Raw genomic sequence first — 19,540 nt, 5'->3', positions numbered from 1 at the left:
CTGGAGAGACTCAGGTGTATAAGATAGGTATACTAATCTAACACTATCACTCAATTAAAATGTTTTCTATTTTATAGCTCTATCTGATCCCTGTATAAAAAGGGAAGGTGAAATTAGGCTAATGTGAAGATTCTTTCGTCATTACAGGTATGTTTTCATTAATTTTTTAAAATTCAATATCATCATCTTCATTTTGTTGTCTTGGAATTTGTTATTCTGCTTCATTCTTTTGACAAATATTGAGCACTCATTATGTATCAGGAGGTTCCTTGGGACATATCAGAGAATAAAAAAAGGTAAAACTCATAAAGCTTATACATTCTTACACATATCTTCTGTATCATTTATACTTCATGCAGTAAGGCTTCTGTTGACAAACACTGTTACTGAATCGCATCCTCATGAACAGAGGTAGTGCTATATACATTAGTTATTGAAAAATCTAAAGATCAGGGGTGCCTGGGTGGCTCAGTCGGTTAAGTGTCTGACTCTTGATTTCAGCTCAGGTCCTGATCCCAGGGTTGTGAGATCGAGCCCTGCGTCAGGCTCCATGCTCCATGGAGCCTGCTTAGAATTCTCTCTCTCCTTCTCCCTTTGCCCTTCCCCCCTCTCTCTAAAAAAAACAAAGAAAGAAAAATCTAAAGACTAAAGGGAACAGAAACTAAATATTAATGTTAGCAATTCACCTTTCAGTGAACTACTCAACAAAAACTGAAAAACCTGAAGATACACAATAAATACACAAGAACTCTAGAAAGTGAAGAAATTTTTATCTTTCATGGATAGAATAGGTAAAAGTAGTATTGGCTGCTACTGAACTATTAACTGCTCTACAGCATAGGCAGATGTGGACAGTTTTGAGAGAAGGAAAATGATTTAAAATATGAAGAGGAAGAAAATCCCCAATTAAAATGGAATGAAGGATAAAACATTACATCTCAAGAGAAGTAAGGGCCAGGAAAATCTGTAGCATGGAGATACCAAAAAGAGGAAGATGAAGGTAGAACAGGGAAGGGCCCAGAAGTGAAAAAGATTTTCAACATGGCAACAGGCCTAAAAAAAGTACTTGGTAGAACTTTACAGGAGGTAAAGCTTATAGTAATGACAACATCAAATAGGTAGTACTTAAAACTGATATGGTAAGTAGCAAGTTTTAAGTTTTAAATAAGCTAAGCTATACAGCTAAAACAAACAAAAAAATGAAGCCTAGTCCTATTAATAAAGCCCAGAGACTCCAACAGATTTTCAAAGCATGTAAAAAATATTCAACCCCTTACCTTTAGGGAAGTCAGTTGATCTGCCCACATTTCTATTATAGGAATAAGATGCTCAAATCCACAATCCTGAACAAGATCTTTATTAAAATGTTGGGCTCCTCCTTTGCTCTGTTTATAAATTATTAGTGGAGCTCTTGGATTGTGAACAATTGAATTGATGCTATTCAGAACCTTTAAAAAAAGAATGTTTTTAAGTTGAAATATTTATCATAGTCTTATCAAGGTGATTTAGGTTAAGGGAGTGCTTTATATGTCAATGTATCATCATTTTCAGAATTAATTTTAGGCATTAAGAGGTCCTTTAATAGTACTGACACCTGTAATGTTTTAGAAGTACAGGAGTTTTATCAACATAATTAAACATATAAGTTCTAATGAGAACCAGACACTTCAAAGAAAAGCTAAAATGCATTTTCAAATGATTTGGACTTTAAAGTAGATTATGAATGACCTATTACAATTCACACAGGGAAAAATAATCATCAATACATCCTTAGCTAGAGTCTCACATTTCTCTAATTCTATCTCCTCGTATTTAAGCTAAATCAGATGTTGAAAGGGGGCATTTTCCTGTTGTTTCATAACTTCAGTTAAAGTTCAAAGTTCAAGGACAATGAATAATAAAGTCCAACACATTCTATACAGAAATCCTGGAAACATGCCAATTCTGGAAATCCCAGATCCAATTTAGAGAACTAATCCTTAAAATGCTGTTCCTCTACAACCACTCTCAGTACCAAAATCTGTATTAATCAAGGTTCTACAGAGAAACAGCAACAATGTGTATGTATATAAATATACCTAAAAAGATTTATTATAAGGAATTGGCTCACACAATTATGGAAGCAGGTAAGTCCCAATTACTGCAGTAGGCAAGCTTGGAGCCAATGGAGTAGTTCTAGTCTGAATGCCCATGGGCTTGAGACCCAGGAAGAGACAGTGCTTCAGTTCAAGTTTGAAGGCAGGAAAAAAACTGATATCCCAGCTCAAAGGCAGTCAGGCAAGTGGAGCTCCTTACTCAGCTTCTCTGTTTTAGTCAGGTCTTCAAATGACTGAATGAGACTCACTCACATTAGGGAAGGCAATCTGCTTTACCCAGTCTGCCAAATCAAATGTTAATCTCATCCATAAACACCTCACAGACATATTCAGAATAATGTTTGACCAAGTATCTGGGCACCCTGTGTCCCAGTCAAGTTGATACATAAAATGAACCATCATAAATACCCACATAATCTCTACCTAGATTTAACAATTATTAACATTTTCCCATATATGCTCACGTAGCTAAATTTTCTAAAGAAAACAGACATGATAAAACTTTACCCTCAAATACTTAAGTATGCATCTCTTAAAAGTAAGCATATTCTCCTACAAAATCCTAACACCATTATTATACATAAGAAATTTAACAGTAATTAGAGGCGCCTGGCTGGCTCAGTCAGTTAAGCATCTGCCTTTGGCTGAGGTTATGATCCCAGAGTCCTGGGATGGAGTCCCACATTGGGCTCCCTGCTCAGCGGGGAGCCTGGTTCTCCCTCTCCCTCTGCCGCTCCCCCTACTTGTTCTCTCTCGTTTTCTCTCTCAAATATATAAATAAATAAAATCTTAAAAAAAAAAAAAGAAATTTAACAGTAATTCCCTAATATCATCAATGCCTGGAGTAAATCTTAAGTATCTTAATATGTACAATATGTGACTATAACCCCTCTGCCAAAAGCTATGAGTTCTACCAAGGAGAGGAAAGGAAGACCCAAAACAGCAAGTTTAAACAAAGAAGAGTAAAGCCATTTCTTTATTTACTACCATCAAGTCCAGACCATTTAATAAATAGCTATGTAAGTATAAAAACAAGATACTATTTTGATCTCAAATCTTTATCCCTACTCACACTTCAAGCTGTAACTCACAGGTCTCTTGGTACTAAGATTTCAGATGTTTACTGAGGTGTTTTTGTTTTGAGTTCAAGAGAGTATTTCAACATTTTCTTCTCTTGTATTTAAACACATTTCAATGGAAAAATTAATTCCCCTTCACAGAATTACTGATGACAGCAGAGCATATTCTTGTTTTTTTTTTTTTTAAGATTTTATTTATTCATTTGAGAGAGAGAGAAAGAGAGAGCACGAGAGGGAAGAGGGTCAGAGGGAGAAGCAGACTCCCTGCTGAGCGGGGAGCCCGATGTGGGACTCGATCCCGGGACTCCAGAATCATGACCTGAGCCGAAGGCAGTCGCTTAACCAACTGAGCCACCCAGGCGCCCTGCAGAGCATATTCTTATGACTTGATCACAATCAGGTGAATGGCAGCAAAATATATATTAACAGTGAGGAAACAGTAAAATGACAATTACGAGAGAGATGGGAATTAAAAAATAAAAATAAAAAATAGGTCTCATCTATTCAGAAACAGTTTGTAGATATTGATAAACTCTTGCTATGGATAAAAACTGTATCTTAAGAGTAATCATTAGATAAATAGAAAAGAATTAAGATGACAAATGTCCGAAGTACTTGAAGAGGAAAAAAGACAAATCTCAACCTAGCAAATGTCAGGAAAAGAACAGAACCAAAAACCATATATAGAAAACAGAAAGATGTCAGGAATAAAAGTAGATATATGAGTTGGTCTCAATATCCATGAATGGTTTAATTCCCCTGTTAAAGGACAAAGCCTCTCAAATTGTATCTAAGAAACAAGATGAAATAAAAGAAATTCAGTTATATGCTGGGTACAAGAGAGTTATCAAAACAAAAACAAAAAAAACAGTTTTCAGAAAAGTGCCTGGAAATAAAATCAACTCAGAGATATATGAATAACCAGTAACAATCAATTAGAAAATGTAATGGAAAAAGGGATGCTATTCTCAATAGCAATAAAAGTTATAAAATACCTAGGAAAATAAACCTAACAAAAATACTCAAGAGCTAAATTTAAAAATATATAAAACTTTATTCAAGGCTACAAAGGAAGGCCCACGTAAAATCAGAGACATATTTCTGAATGAGATGATTCAAAACTATAAAGGTGTCACCTTTCCAAATATTAATCTAAAAAGTTAATCCAATTATATAGTTCATCTCAATAGGATCTATTTTTGATTTTGACAAATTGTTCATCCAGAAGAATAAATAGCAAAGGAAAAATTTTTATAAGAACAATGACAAGATTCTTACCCTAAAAGGTATCAAAACCTACTATAAAATTACAGAAGTTAAAAGAATATGCAAATAGTATAAAAATGGAACAGACTAGAGAGTCTAGACACAAACCTATGCATATGAGTAGATATGAAAAAGGTTTCATTTCAATGAAGTAGAGAAAGAATGGTCTATGAGAAACTGTAAACTCAAATGCCTCTAGAAGCAAACTAAGACCATGACTGAGTGAAACAAGGATGACCAAGGATGACCAAGGGCTGTAGCTAACTGAAGAATACAGGCCCATATGTGACAGGGGAGAGGCTTATGCCTATGATATCTGCCCTGATAATGACTATGCAGGAATTTGTTGCCAGATTCTGTGGCTTTTCTTTTCTTTTTTAAAGATTTTATTTATTTATTTGACAGAGAGCGCACACATGAGCAGAGGGAGCCCTATGCGGGGCTTGATCCCAGGACCCTGGGATCATGACCTGAGCTGAAGGCAGACGCCCAACCAACTGAGCCACCCAGGCACCCCTGGATTCTGTGGCTTTTTAAGAGAAGCTTAGAAATAAGCTTAGAAATAAGAACTTAACAAATAAAATATCTTAATTTTTAAAAGATTGGTAATTAATTCAAAGTTTAAAAAACCCTGTGTGGGTCTAATAAAATATGAGCACAGGCCTAGTTCAGTCAGTAAATAGGCTTAATCACTCATCTATTCAATAAATGGTCTATAAAACCAGCAAGGTTAGATCTCTACATCATGCCACATAGAAAATTAAAGTTCATATGGACTATATATCTAAATAAAAACAAAACTATGTAAGGACCTTAAGAAAATAGATTTACATATATAATAATAACAGCAACAATAATAATAATTATACCAACAACAGCAACAGCACAAACAATAAAAAGGGAAATGGCTTAAGGGAGGAGAAGAGGAAAAAGGATTATAAGATCCTTTATTTTTTATTACACTTAGTTAATAAAATTTTATTATTTATTTATTTGAAAGAGAGAGAGAGCATGAGAAAGACAGAGAGCATGAGCAGGGGAGAAGGGCAGAGGAAGAGGGAGAAAGAGACTCCCCACTGAGCAGGGAGCCTAATGCGGGGCTCAATCCCAGGACCCTGGGATCATGACCTGGGCCGAAAGCAGATGCTTAACTGACTGAGCCACCCAGGTGCCCCAAAATCTTAAAAATCTTATCAGCTTTTTACTACCCTGCTTTGAATTAGGCCAAAGTCTTTCAAGGAGTAAGACAAAATCTAAGTCAAGCTACCTACAATGTTTTTAGCCAAGAAGATAGGTCATGGTAAGACAGGATAAGCACACACAAATACAAATATTCCTTACCACCTGATAACTTAGTAAACTGAGATGGAAACCAAGCTTCAAATACATTAATAGTAGGGGATTTTAACACTCTACTTACATCAATGGACAGATCATCTAAAGAGAAAATAAACAAGAAAACAAGGCTTTGAATGATACACTGGACCAGATGGACTTAACAGATATATTCAAAACATCCAATCCTAAAACAGCATAATACACATTCTTTTCAAGTGCACATGAACATTCTTCAGAATAAATCACATATTAGGTCACAAAACAGGCCTCAACAAATAAAAAAAGACTGAAATTATACCATGCACCTTTTCTGACCACAATATTATGAAACTAGAAAGTCAACCACAAGGAAAAATCTGAAAGAGCACAAATACGTGGAGGTTAAACAACATGCTACTAAATAATGAATGGGTCAACCTGGAAAAAAAGAAGAAATTTTTAAAAATACATGGAAACAAATGAAAATGAAAACCCAATGGTCCAAAATCTTTGAGATGGAGCAAAAGCAATCCTAAGAGGGAAGTATATAGCAATATAGGCCTACCTCAAGAAGCAAGAAAAAAATCTCAAACAACCTAACTTTACACGTAAAGGAGCTAGAAAAAGAACAAATGAAGCCTAAAGCCAGGAGAGGGAAGGAAATAATAAAGATTAGAGCAGAAATAAATGCCATAGAAACTAAAAAAACAATAGCACAGATCAATGAAACTAGCACAGATCAATGAAACCAGGAGCTGGTTCTTTGAAAAGATCAACAAAATTGGTAAACCTCTAGCCAGGCTTATCAAAAAGAGAAAGGACCCAAATAAATAAAATCACAAATGAGAGAGAAGTAACAACCGAAAGCACAGAAATATAAACAATTATAAGAGAATATTATGAAAAACTATATATAGCCAATAAATTGGACAACCTAGAAGAAATGGATTCCCAGAAACAATTACCAAAACTGAAACAGGAAGAAATAGAAAACTTGAACAGACTGATAGCCAGCAAATAAAATGAATTAGTAATCAAAAAACTCCCAACAAACATAAGTCCAGGACCAGATGGCTTCATATGCAAATTCTACCAAACATTTAAAGAAGAGTTAATACATGTTTTTCTCTAACTATTCCAAAAAATAGAAAAGGAAGGAAAACTTCCAAATTCATTCTATGAGGCCAGCATTACCCTGACACCAAAACCAGATAAAGACACCACACACACAAAAAAAGAACAGACCAGTATCTCTGATGAACATAGATGCAAAAATTCTCAATAAAATACCAGCATACCGAAGCCATAAAAAGGAATGAGATCTTGCCATTTGCAACGACATGGACGGAACTGGAGGGTGTTATACTGAGTGAAATAAGTCAATCAGAGAAAGACATGTATCATATGATCTCACTGATATGAGGAATTCTTAATCTCAGGAAACAAACTGAGTGTTGCTGGAGTGGTGGGGGGTGGGAGGGATGGAGTGGCTGGGTGATAGACATAGGGTAGGGTATGTGCTATGGGGAGCGCTGTGAATTGTGCAAGACTGTTGAATCACAGATCTGTACCTCTGAAGCAAATAATGCAACATATGTTAAGAAAGAAGAAAAAGAAGAAGATAGCAGGAGGGGAAGAATGAAGGGGAGTAAGTCGGAGGGGCAGACAAACCATGAGAGACGATGGACTCTGAAAAACAAACTGAGGGTTCTAGAGGGGAGGAGGGAGGGGGGATGGGTTAGCCTGGTGATGGGTATTAAAGAGGGCACATTCTGCGTGGAGCACTGGGTGTTATGCACAAACAATGAATCATGGAACCCTACATCAAAAAAAAAAAAAAGAGAAAAGAAAAGAAAAACTGAGGGTTGTAGAGGGGAGGGGCATGGGAGGATGGGTTAGGCTGGTGATGGGTATTAAAGAGGGCATGTTCTGCATGGAGCACTGGGTGTTATGCACAAACAATGAATCATGGAACACTACACCAAAAAATTAATGATGTAATGTATTGTGATTAACATAACAATAAAAAATTTTTAGAAAAAGAAAAAAAAATACCAGCATACCGAATCCAACAATACATTTAAAAAATCATTCACCGCAATCAAGTGTGATTTATTCCTGGGTTGCAAGGATGGTTCAATGTTTGCAAATCAATCAACATGATACATCCCATTAATAAAAAGAAAGGATAAGAACCATATGATCATTTCAACAGACGTAGAAAAAGCATTTGACAAAGTACAACATCCATTCATGATAAAAACCCTCAACAAAGTAGGTTTAGAGGGAAAATACCACAACATAGTAAAGGCCATATATGAAAAACCCACAGCTAATACCCTACATGGGGAAAAACTGAGAGCTCTTCCTCTACAGTCATAAACAAGACAGAGATGTCCACTCCTACCACATAGTACTGGAAGTCCTAGCCATAGCAGCCAGACAACAAAAGAAATAAAAGGCATTCAAATCAGCAAGGAAGAAGTGAAACTTTCACTATTTGCAGATGGCAAGATACTATACATAGAAAACCTGAAAGAATCCTCCAAAAAACTGCTAGAACAAATGAATTCAGTCGAGTCTCAGGATACAAAACCAATGTACAGAAATCTACTGGATTTCTATATACCAATAATGAAGCAGCAGAAAGAGAAGTTAAGAATAGAATCCCATTTGCAGGGGCACCTGGGTGGCTCAGCTGGTTAAGTGGCTGCCTTCAGTTCAGGTCATGATCTCAGGGTCCTGGGACTGAGGCCCACATAGGACTCCCTGCTCAGAGGGGAGTCTGCTTCTCCCTCTGCCCTTCCCTCCCCCCCACCCCAGCTCATGTGCGCTCTCTCAAATAAATAAAATCTTAAAAAAAGGAAAAAAAAAGAAGGAAGGAATGAAACAATCCCATTTACAATTGCACCAAAAACAGTAAGATCGCTAGGAATAAACCTATCCAAAGAGGTTTAAGACCTGTACTCTAAAAACTATAAAATACTGATGAAAGAAACTGAAGATGATACAAAGAAACAGACATTCCAAACTCATGGATTGGAAAAACAAATACTGTTAGAATGTCTATACCACCCAAAGCAATCTATACATTTAATGCAATCCCTGTCAAAATACCAACAGCATTTTTCATAGTGCTATAACAAATAATCCCAAAATTTGTATGGAACCACAAAAGACTCTGAATAGCCAAGCAACCTTGAAAAAGAAAAACAAAACTGGAGGCATCACAGTTCTGGACTTCAAGTTATATTACAAAGCTATACTAATCAAAACAGAATGGTACTGGCACAAAAACAGACACCTAGATCAATATAACTCAGAACAGAAAACTCAGAAATGAACCCATAATTATACAGCCAATTAATCTTCGATGAAGAAGAAAAGAATATCCAATAGGGAAAAGGTCTCTTTAACAAATGGTTCTGGGAAAACTGGACAGCAACATGCAAAAGAATGAAACTGGACCACTTTTTTACACCATACACAAAAATAAATTCAAAATGGATTAAAGACCTAAATGAGAGACCTGAAACCATAAAAATCCTAGAAGAGAATACAGGCAGTAACTTCTTTGACATTAACTGTAGCAACTTCTTCCTAGATATGTCTCCTGAGGCAAAGGAAACAAAAGCAAAAATAACTGGACCTACATCAAAATAAAAAGCTTCTGCACAGAGAAGGAAACAAGGCAACCTACAGAATGGGAGAAGATATTTGCAAATGATATATCTGATAAAGGGACATATCCAAAATATATAAAGACCTTATACAACTCAACACCCAAAAAACAACCTAGTTAAAAAATGGGCAGGATATGGGGGCAATCTGGCTGTGACATCTGTCACTCCACTGATCGCCAGGATTGATTCAGCTGATCTGGCTGGCTAGGAAGTGTCCCCTTCTTCCCTCACCACTCCATGTACATCCCTCCCGAAGCTGCAGGTTTGGTCAAAGAGGATGACCTTCCCCGATTGAGGAGGACTGTTCTTCAGTCAAGGGTATACAAGTAGCTGCATTCCCCTACTAGGACCTCCAAACAAGCTCTCAAGGTCCATCTGTAGGACAATGTAGGGTGGTCAAGTTTTCAAGGCTCTAGACCACATCCAAATGAGGCCCCACATGTGGCAGTCTGCCTTTCTTTAAAAAGGGGGGGGAGGGGCAGAAGATATGAATAGACATTTTTCTGAAGAAGGCACAGATGGCTAACATACACATGAAAAGATGCTCAACATCACTTACCATCAGGGAAATGCAAATCAAAATTACAACAAGATATCACCTCACACCTCACAAAATTACAACAAGATATCACCTCACACCTCACACATATCACACCTCATAAGATATCACCTCACAAGATATCAACAACACAAGAAACAAAAGGTGTAGGGGAGGATGTGGAGAAAGAGAAACCCTTGCGCACTGTTGGTGGGAATACAAACAGGTGTAGCCACTGTGGATAACAGTATGGAGGTTCCCCAAGAAGTTAAAAATAGAACTACCCTAGGATCCAACGACTGCACTACTTGGTATTTACCCAAAGAATACAAAAATACTAACTCAAAGGGATACATGCACTCTGATGTTTATAGCAGCATTATTTACAATAGCCAAATTATGGCAACAGCCCAAGTGTCCATCAATTGATGAATGGATAAAGAAGATGTGGTGTGTGTGTGTATATATATGTATGTATATACATATGTGTTTGTGTGTACACACACACACTGGAATATTACCCAACCATAAAAAAGAATGAAATTTTGCCATTTGCAATGACATGAATGGAGCTAGAAAGTATTAAGTGAAATAAGTTAAGCTAAGTGAAATAAGTCAGAGAAAGACAAACACCACATGATTTCACTCATATGTGGAATTCAAGAAACAAAACAGGGGCGCCTGGCTGGCTCAGTCAGGGGAGCATGTGACTCTTGATCTCAGGGTTGCAAGTAGAGATTACTTAAAAATGTAAAAAATTTTAAAAATTAAAAAGAAAACAAAGCCAAAAAGGGAAAGTAACTAGAGAGAACAAACTGATGGTTACCAGAAGGGAGGTGGGGGGGGGAGGAAATGGGTGAAATAGGCGATAGGGATTAAGGAGTGCACTCATTGTGATGAGCACCGGGTTTGATTGCATGGAAGTGTTGAATCACTATATTGTACACCTGAAACTAATATTAGAGTATATGCTAACTGGAATTCAAATAAAAAGTTGAAAAAAAAAAGAAACCAAGGTTCACTACAAATAACCAGTCTCTTTGCCAGTTGTTCAATACCTGAAAGTATCTCTGGTCAATTAGGGCCTGTTGCTGGTTATCTTTGCTGGGTTCATCTAGTTTCTCTGGGTCGTCTGCCTTTTTTTGACTGATAAGATCCTGTAATCTAAAGGGGAAAAAAATAAATCAAAATAATATAAAAAATACTTTCCTAGACACTGGATTAAGACAACAAACTGAGTCAATGATTCAGCTACCCTCCAACATCTTTAAATTAATTTTTTTAAAGATTTATTTGAGAGAGAGAGTGTGTGTGCATGAGCAGGGGGTGGAGTGGAGGAATGGGCAGAAGGAGAGGAAGTGGAGAGAATCTGAAGCAGACTTCCCCGATGAGGGCAGAGCTGACACAGAACTTGATCCCATGACCCCAAGATCATGACCCAAGCTGAAATCAAGAGTCTGACTGAGCCATCCAGGCACCCCAACCCTCCAACAGCTTTATGTCATATTTACATATATATACATTTTATACACACACATTTTTTAAATTTAATTTTGTAAGTCATATTGTCACTGGAAAACAAGAATGTCCCCTCAATAGACCACAAATTAGAAGAAATCGCTGAAAACAAAAGGGATCAGACTGAAGAAGAAAGTTCTAACCACACCCCAACACTTGCAAAAAGTAGAATAGGAAAGAACTACAGGAAATGATGAAAGCAACTTCCAAAGTACTCTAAGATTGGAGGCTATAGGTAAAGGGAGCAAGGAGCAATGCTCAGGGCAATTTGGGCACTGTAGCAGCAAGAACTAGACAGTATGGTTCTTCCTTCTTTATACTCCATTTGTACCAAAGAACAACCAACAGTGATGACTGGGCTAGTCAAGAGGGCATGGAAACCCAAGAGACCACTGTTCCGGATGGCTACCAGAAATCTGACAAAGTTTCTTTGCCTAGAAACCTATGTATGAGTGTATCCACCTAGTAGCAAACCCTTTCCCTTCGCCAAATATCTCTTACGTCAGGCTGTAGTAAACATTCTCCTCCCACCCACCATGCCTCTGGAAAAATGTAGTCTCTTATTAAAACCCATTTCAAATTAACCACATTAAATTTGAGTATGCCTATCAGTTTCCTGCAAAACCCTGACCCATTAAATCCATTCATGACTCATTAATGAGCTTGACCTGTATTTCTAAAATAGAATAGCAATATTCCTGGGCACTTGGGTGGCTCCATCAGTTAAGCATCAGACTCTTGATCTCAGCTCAGGTCTTGATCTTGGGGTTATGAGTTCAAGCCCTGAGTTGGGCTCCACACTTGTTGAAAAAAAAAAAAAGCACTATTCCATCATGTCATTTGCCGGCTAAAAAACAAATCAATGGTGGGGCACCTGGGTGGCTCAGTGGATTAAGCGTTGGACTCTTGGTTTCGGCTCACATGTTGATCTCAGGGTCTTGAGTTCGAACCCCGCATGGGCTCTGCACTCAGCCGGGAGTCTGCTTCTCTCTCTCCCTTTCCCTCTCCACCCGCCCCCGGCACCCTCTCATCCTCTGCCTGTCTCTCTCATATAAATCAATCTTAAAAAACAAAACAAAACAATCAATGGCTTCCCACTGCTCTGTGAACTAAATCTAATCTTCTTAGGGCAGCATTTGAACAGCTCAATGCCAGTAGTTGTTACCCAATATTCCTCATGACTCCCTTCTTACCTCATCTCTTACTATTACCCTACAATTATCTACTCCAGTCATATGTATTACCCTTCATCTTCACTCAATTGCTTTTCTCTGCTCTCTGATGAGTATATGCCAAAAGCAAATTAATATTAATAAGTGGAATTAGTTCTAGGTAAAAAGTCAATCTCCTTCATCCAGTAGATATAAAGACCTCACAATCCATTTTCCCTTTTTTTTTTTAAGATTTTATTTATTTATTTGACAGAGAGAGTGAGAGAGAGCGTGTACGTGAGAGGGAGCACAAGCAAGGGATGCTGCAGAGGAAGAGGGGGAAGCAGGCTCCCCGCTGAGCAGGGAGCCCAACATGGGGCTTGATCCCAAGACCCTGGGATCATGACCTGAGCCGAAGATAGTTGCTTAACCGACTGAGCCACCCAGGCACCCCTCACAATCCATTTTCCACCTGACTTCCCATCTATTTACCAAATTCATATACTTTACAGTTTTGCTGAAGGCAGTGCCAGGAGCATATTATCGAGAATACAAACAGGACACAGAAAAGCCAATATGCTCTCTAATGGGAATACAAGAAAACGGATACATCTGTATTTAAATATTAGTTAACCTTTCACTCAGGTGAAAATGTTTAACTTATCATTGAACTGTTTGCAAGTCTGATTAATAAATGTTATGCCATAGATATGTAACATTTTAGCTGTCAGTATAGTAACCTAAATATATAATTTAAAGTACTAGTTACAGTCACTCTGGGAAATATGTGATTCAATTAACTATATGAATAAAGATATACCCTCACTCAATGACAATAATCAACTTATATTAGGGTGGTGATGATGATAATTGCATTTATTGAGAACATTCTCTATAAAGAACTCTTTTAAGCACTTTACATTGTAAAAGAAGATTTCAAAATGGAGCAAGCAAGCCTAGCTAAGAGTCTCTTAAAATAGGGTTAGGTGGCCAAAAGGGAGGAGGATTTTAGGCATATCCTAATAGGAAGAAACTAAACTTTTAAAAAACTTTTCAGCCAGCTGTGGCCCTCAGTCCTCCTCACCATGATAGTTTCAATACCTCACATGCAGATTAAATTAGCTCAACCCATCCCAGTTAACCTAATTTCAATCCATTTTGCATAGAGGACCTAAAGGAGAATGGCACTTATTACCTTTCACTTTTATAATTCTGCCTCCTCTTTGTCTCCCTCAGAACACAATTCAGGTTTCTACCTGAATCTGTGTCTCCCAGATTGCAATTCTAATTGCCCAAATAAATATCTGTTTAAATTTTCAATCAGTTCCTTCTTGGTTGACAACATGTATACATTTAATCTCATTGTTTTTCTAAGTTTACAGAAGATGAGGATTAGTGAAAGCTAGGGACTCATGGGATATTGACCTTTGGTTTGCCTGGTCTCACAGTAAATATCAGCCAAAGGATAATATTCCTGAAAACTTTGTATTTCTGCAAAACCACAAAGGTAAAAATAACAGAGCTCAGGAGAAAAGTAGTGTTAGAAACCAGACTACATAAAATTGATGCAGCTTGTAACCAGAGAACAACTACTGGTCGGTCCCTCAGGAGGTAAGTTAGCCCTACTATGTCTATAGGTTGCCTCAGGGGATATTAAAAATGCACAGACCACATAGCAGAAATTTTGGCTTGAGAATGCCAAGACCATGAAAATGGAAATGGATCCAACTCCAGGCCGAAGAAGCTGAGGTTAAAACAGTAAAACTTGCCTCCAGCCTGGAGTCTATCTAATACGAAGGGTCAAGGAGGGAGCCCTGGGTGCAGCCTCTCTTAAATTTTCTTAAAATAGAGCTGAAGGGGCAGTTGCCTGTGTACTAGCAAAGGTTTTCCCCTTGCTGAAAGCTGTACTACTGCTATTCTAATTCCTTGTACCTAGGAAAAATCCTGTGAACAATGTAATGTCTATTTTACACTACTAATCATTCCCTTATTTCCCAATTGCATATGATTTCACTGATGTTTTAGAAATGTGTTTTAGCAGTATAGGCTGCACTGAGAAATATGCTAGGGTTATTCTGTTGTCTCCAGAGCAGTGAGCAGGACCTAAAGGCCATAAAAATTCCCTAAGAGTAGCTAAGGGATTCTTCACATACTTAACGGCTACTTATTCCATGCAGCCAGCAGCAACAGCTATGATTCTTTGTAGAGTCTGGGAAACACAGCAAACTGCACTTCCAGCTTAAAATGTGCTGTGCTGTCTCCGGTTTTCTATAGACATCTCCATATGATATGTTTCTATGTTCAGATATTTTATAGCTTTTAACTGTGTCTGGATGAGGCCTTTCCATGATTCATGATGACTCCATTCTGGAGATGAGGAATAAGCTGAAAAGTGGAATGCCAATTTTGTTTTAAAAAATCCTGCTTATTGGGGGGCCTGGGTGGCTCAGTTGGCTAAGCGTCTGCCTTCGGCTCAGGTCATGATCCCAGGGTCCTGGGATTGAGCCCCGCATCGGGCTCCCTGCTCCGCAGAGAGCCTGCCTCTCCCTCTCCCTCTGCTGCTCCCCATGCTTGTGCTCTCGCTTTCAAATAAATAAAAAAATCTTAAAAAAAAAACAAAAACCCTGCTTCTCTTGCCACAAAGATACAAAACACATATATATATATACCAGTGTGAGCCTCTCAGAGTTATACATTCCCTGAATCCTCTTCTCCACATTCCTAGGACTTTTTATACGATTAGGATGAAAAGAAGGGTGGTTCCCTGCAATCTATCAACTCCAATGCTACAACTCTGAAGGCAACTGTTTCTTTAGGAGAGAAGTCCAGCTCCAGGCCAAAATCCTACACGCTATCTTTTAGCCAATTACAAAGGCTTTGCCTAGAAAGCCTCATGGGGAAAAGCCGCCCTCCCACATCGGACTTGGAGCACAGCCTATGCACTGCAATCTGTGGAGGGAGCTATTGTCCAGAACTCAGCCCCCCTTACCTCTCCCTTTCCTTGCAACTCCCAGGCCAGCATTACTAGTCCAGGTGCCTCCACCCTGAGGCATCTTTACTGGGGTGACCCTGACTAAGGTACTTTTCACTTCTCCTTATGGGGTGGGGGCAGTCTTAACTAACCTACTTTTCTCCACTCTGACTCAGTATTTTCCACTCCCAGGCCCCCACTAGGCCCATGAAACAGCAGGAGTCTTTTGTGCAGGGCTCCTAGGCAGTGAGACGTTTCCTCCTATCAGTGCAGCATGTCATTCACTGACCCTTGCCTGGTGCCATTCCATAGAGGAAAATGGAACACTAAAAATGGAATACTTTTTGGCAGCTTACACTACAGTAGTAAGTGAATAAGCCTTGATTGTTAATTTCTGCTTGGTTCACTGTCCTAACCAACCTCGCCATACATCAACTCAACACTAGAGTGACAGGGTTCTGACTCTGTTCGCCTAGCAAAATATAAATATCACTGAAATTAAATGGGATTAGTGTAGTACCTTTATCTTGTACTGGCAGACCTATTTGATCACCTCCTAACAACCAAATTTTATAATCAACCTTGTTTGTAATATTAAACAAGAAAAGTCCATTTTTTCCCACGTCAAATAGACTCATTTGATATTGAAGGTAGTTAGTTGAAAGGCAACAAATCTAAAGGAAAAAAACTGAATTCTCTCAGGTTCTAAAAGGGAAAGAGAGAGCCTTTCCCCTCCTTTTCTGGTAGCATTTCCTTTGGAAAACTTGTAGCTGTAAATCCTTTCTCTGTGTCTTTAAGAAGTATGTAAATCTTTTTAAGATTTAAATAAGCCTCTTGCCAAGTTTACATCCTAGGAATGTCTTTCTTTCTTAGGAGCCTTTGAACCACCCTTTTGAAATGTAGACATCTCCCTGTCTCTACGTAGTTTAGCCTAGGCTCCTGGCTCTAGGTTGTAACTTGCTGCTTATTATAAAAAAAACCCGTGAAGCTTTATTTTTCCTTAAGATAAAGACAATTCACATACAATATATGTAATGGATTGTACATGCCTCACTATATAAAAGAATGAGATTTCCTTCTGGTTGTGTAATCTCTTTAGCAGACTGCCTATAATGTACATCACAGTCTGGTTGGATGTTTATTCAGTAATAAAACATTTTTTTCTACATATATGGAGAGGATTCACTGGGCTGACAGGGTATTTTATTTTAAATTATTTGCCTAACATTTAGTTCTTTAGTTCTCTAACATTTATGTTCTTTAAAAGAACACAGTAGTTCTTTAAAAAATATTCTACCTCTGCCATTGCAGAAAATAAGAATTTGAAATGGTTTACCTTAAAAAAATGTTTTTCGTCAGGTGTTTTGTTAGTTCTAATCAGTATGATGGTTAAGAGTTTGAGCTTTGGAGTCAGAATGACTGGGTACAGATCTAATTTCTTTCCAAGTTCTTCCACATACCATCTGTGTGATTGTAGGCAAGTTATCTAACATTCCTAATTCCCTGTTTCCATATCTAGATTCTACAAAAGTTCCAAACCTAAAAAAAAAAATTATTAATTTTTTAAATTCCAAATTTAAATTTCTAAAGCACAATTAATTTCTTCATAATTCAACAGAAAAATATAGCAGGGATTAAATCTGAATCATAATTTTAAAGGTTAATAGTGAAAAGTCAATCTAAAGACAACAGCCCAAGGGGCGCCTGGATGGCTCAGTCGTTAAGTGTCTGCCTTCAGCTCAGGTCATGATCCCAGGGTCCTGGGACAGAGCCCTGCATCAGTCTCCCTGCTCAGCCAGAAGCCTGCTTCTTCCTCTCCCACTCCCCCTGCTTGCGTTTCCTCTCTCGCTGCCTCTCTGTCAAATAAATAAATAAAATCTTTAAAATAAAAACAAAAAATAAAGACAATAGCCCAAAATGAACAATAACAAAGACACAGTTGATTCTTGTTATTTGTGGTAGTTATGTTCTATAAAGTCACCATAAACACTGAATTAGCAAAGACTGAGTCATTGCTCCTAGGGTTAATACAGTCAGTTTCCTGCATGCATCTGATAACATTTCCCTCAAGTGATCAATATATAAGCTTGTTTTATGTGTGTCAATGTTTAAAAACACCTTACTTAATATTGTTGATTAATTAACATTGAACTCATAACAGCACTATAACTCATGCCTAAATGAAGTTTATCTAGCACATGTATTTTCTCTGTAAGCCACATCACAGCCTTACTCCCACCCAGGAAAGGCCACCAGACAGTACTTCAACACTATGCTTAGTGGCCATCTTGGAGAAATCACCAGCAAAAAGTGCAAAAATGCAAACAAACAAAAAAGTGGCACTATGACAACAAAAAGGATGCTTGTTTACAGTTGTAAGAGCTGAAACAAGAGGACAGATCCATAACCTTGTTCAACAGCTGGAAATGTGTATGTTGGGCATGTCCTCTCATGATCATGAAAGTGCCACAACTACTGATTTGAGGGTTAAAAATAAATTTCTGCAGGTAGGCAAATTCACAAATATGAAATCTGTGAATAATGAAGCCTGACTACCTATCTCTATGTATACATAAGTGCACATATGTGTATGTGTGTGTGTCTTCCCTAATATACTTGCCTTGAAATGAGTAAAGTTCTTTTGAAGAGGATCAGGACATGCCACTCCAAAATATGCCATTTGACGTAAGAAATGTTTTAAGCCAAAGGAATTTGAGACATGGCAGGTGCAGGAAAGGCTCTCTGAGCTCCTCCTCCTCTCCTGAAGCAGGTCATAAGACCCTCATGTAATAGGTGCCCTCCAAAACCCAGAGGAAAGGAGCATCTTTATTTCTGGAGACAGAGGGACTCCAAGAAAGAATCTGAGTTTCCCCCAGTATACTTAGCTCACACCCTTTTGTCCTATCATGTTTTTCTACAACTTTCCACTCTTCAGCAAAAGTAGTATAAGGCGGCTCAAGCTTCACTGTTTCTTCAGGCCTTCATTTCCTTATGAAGACTTTCATATATTCACATATGACATCCACCTACACCTTCTCCTCTTTTTATCTCCTTTCATCCTCCTTTTCCCAGTTGCTTCTCAACCGGTCTTCCTATCTCATTTCGACACCAAGAACTATCTAGTTATTCAGGCCTAAAACTTAAAGGAGTCTTGATTTTTTCCCCCTGAGCTGCCTATATCCATCCAATCCATCACCAAGTCCTACCAGCTCTACCTCCAATATTCCAAACACTTCTCACCTTTGCCACTACTGCCCTCTGTGACCATGTCACCACCACCTCTTGTCCAAACTCACACAACAGCAACTCTCAGACTATTTTACACTGAGTACTTATACTACATCAGAATGGTCTTATTTTTTTTTTTCATCGTCCTTCTCCCCTCATGTAATCTCCAGGAGGGCAGGGACCTTACTATTTGGCTTATCACTGCAATTCCAGTACCCAGAATGCCAAGCAAATAGTAGGAAGTACTAAAGGTACCCAAAATATTAACAAATAGTAGGAAGGGGAAAAAAGTGAACTAATGAATGCAGCCTTCCCGAACCTTCCATTTCTCTTTTCTTTTTTAGTTTTCCTTCTATCCTATCTTAATTTAACTCGGTATGTTAATCCTTGGATGTCCAGAATATTTGCCTTTCACAGTGGCATGTGTTGCCATGGAAAGGAAGAAACATAGTTGTCCCTGAAAATTAAATCAACTTATGCTAATACAAATGACTTAATACATATAATGCATATATTAACTCATATAGTTTTCAAAATATTTCCTTCCATTGCTCCCCACACTACCTCTTCAAGCCCCATCCCCTTGAATGAAAGAGTACACCTAGATAATCTTCAGAAAATACTACCAACTATTTAGGACCAACTTTTTCAAACTCCTCTGAGACTGTGCTTTTCAAAGTCAAGAAAAGTACA

The 19,540-nt window shown here is 38.0% G+C and overlaps 1 protein-coding gene across 6 annotated transcripts in view; it reads right to left on the bottom strand.

Annotated features, from left to right (window-relative positions):
• Positions 1 to 19,540, bottom strand: part of CEP70 (centrosomal protein 70) — a 115,724-nt gene that overhangs the window by 25,342 nt on the left and 70,842 nt on the right. For all 6 annotated transcript variants that reach the window (XM_073899409.1, XM_073899414.1, XM_073899408.1 and 3 more), the window contains 2 exons: positions 11,038 to 11,143; positions 1,278 to 1,448 (listed from right to left, as the gene is read on the bottom strand). In XM_073899409.1, the coding sequence (XP_073755510.1) occupies positions 1,278 to 1,448; positions 11,038 to 11,143 (277 nt within the window). The remainder of the gene's footprint in view (positions 1 to 1,277; positions 1,449 to 11,037; positions 11,144 to 19,540) is intronic.

The sequence above is a fragment of the Callorhinus ursinus genome, unplaced genomic scaffold, assembly GCF_003265705.2.
Source record: "Callorhinus ursinus isolate GAN/ISIS: 27379988/994484 unplaced genomic scaffold, GSC_fseal_2.0 scaffold1, whole genome shotgun sequence".
In the NCBI taxonomy this organism is placed as follows: domain Eukaryota; kingdom Metazoa; phylum Chordata; class Mammalia; order Carnivora; family Otariidae; genus Callorhinus; species Callorhinus ursinus.
This window is presented reverse-complemented; position numbering and strand designations above follow the sequence as displayed.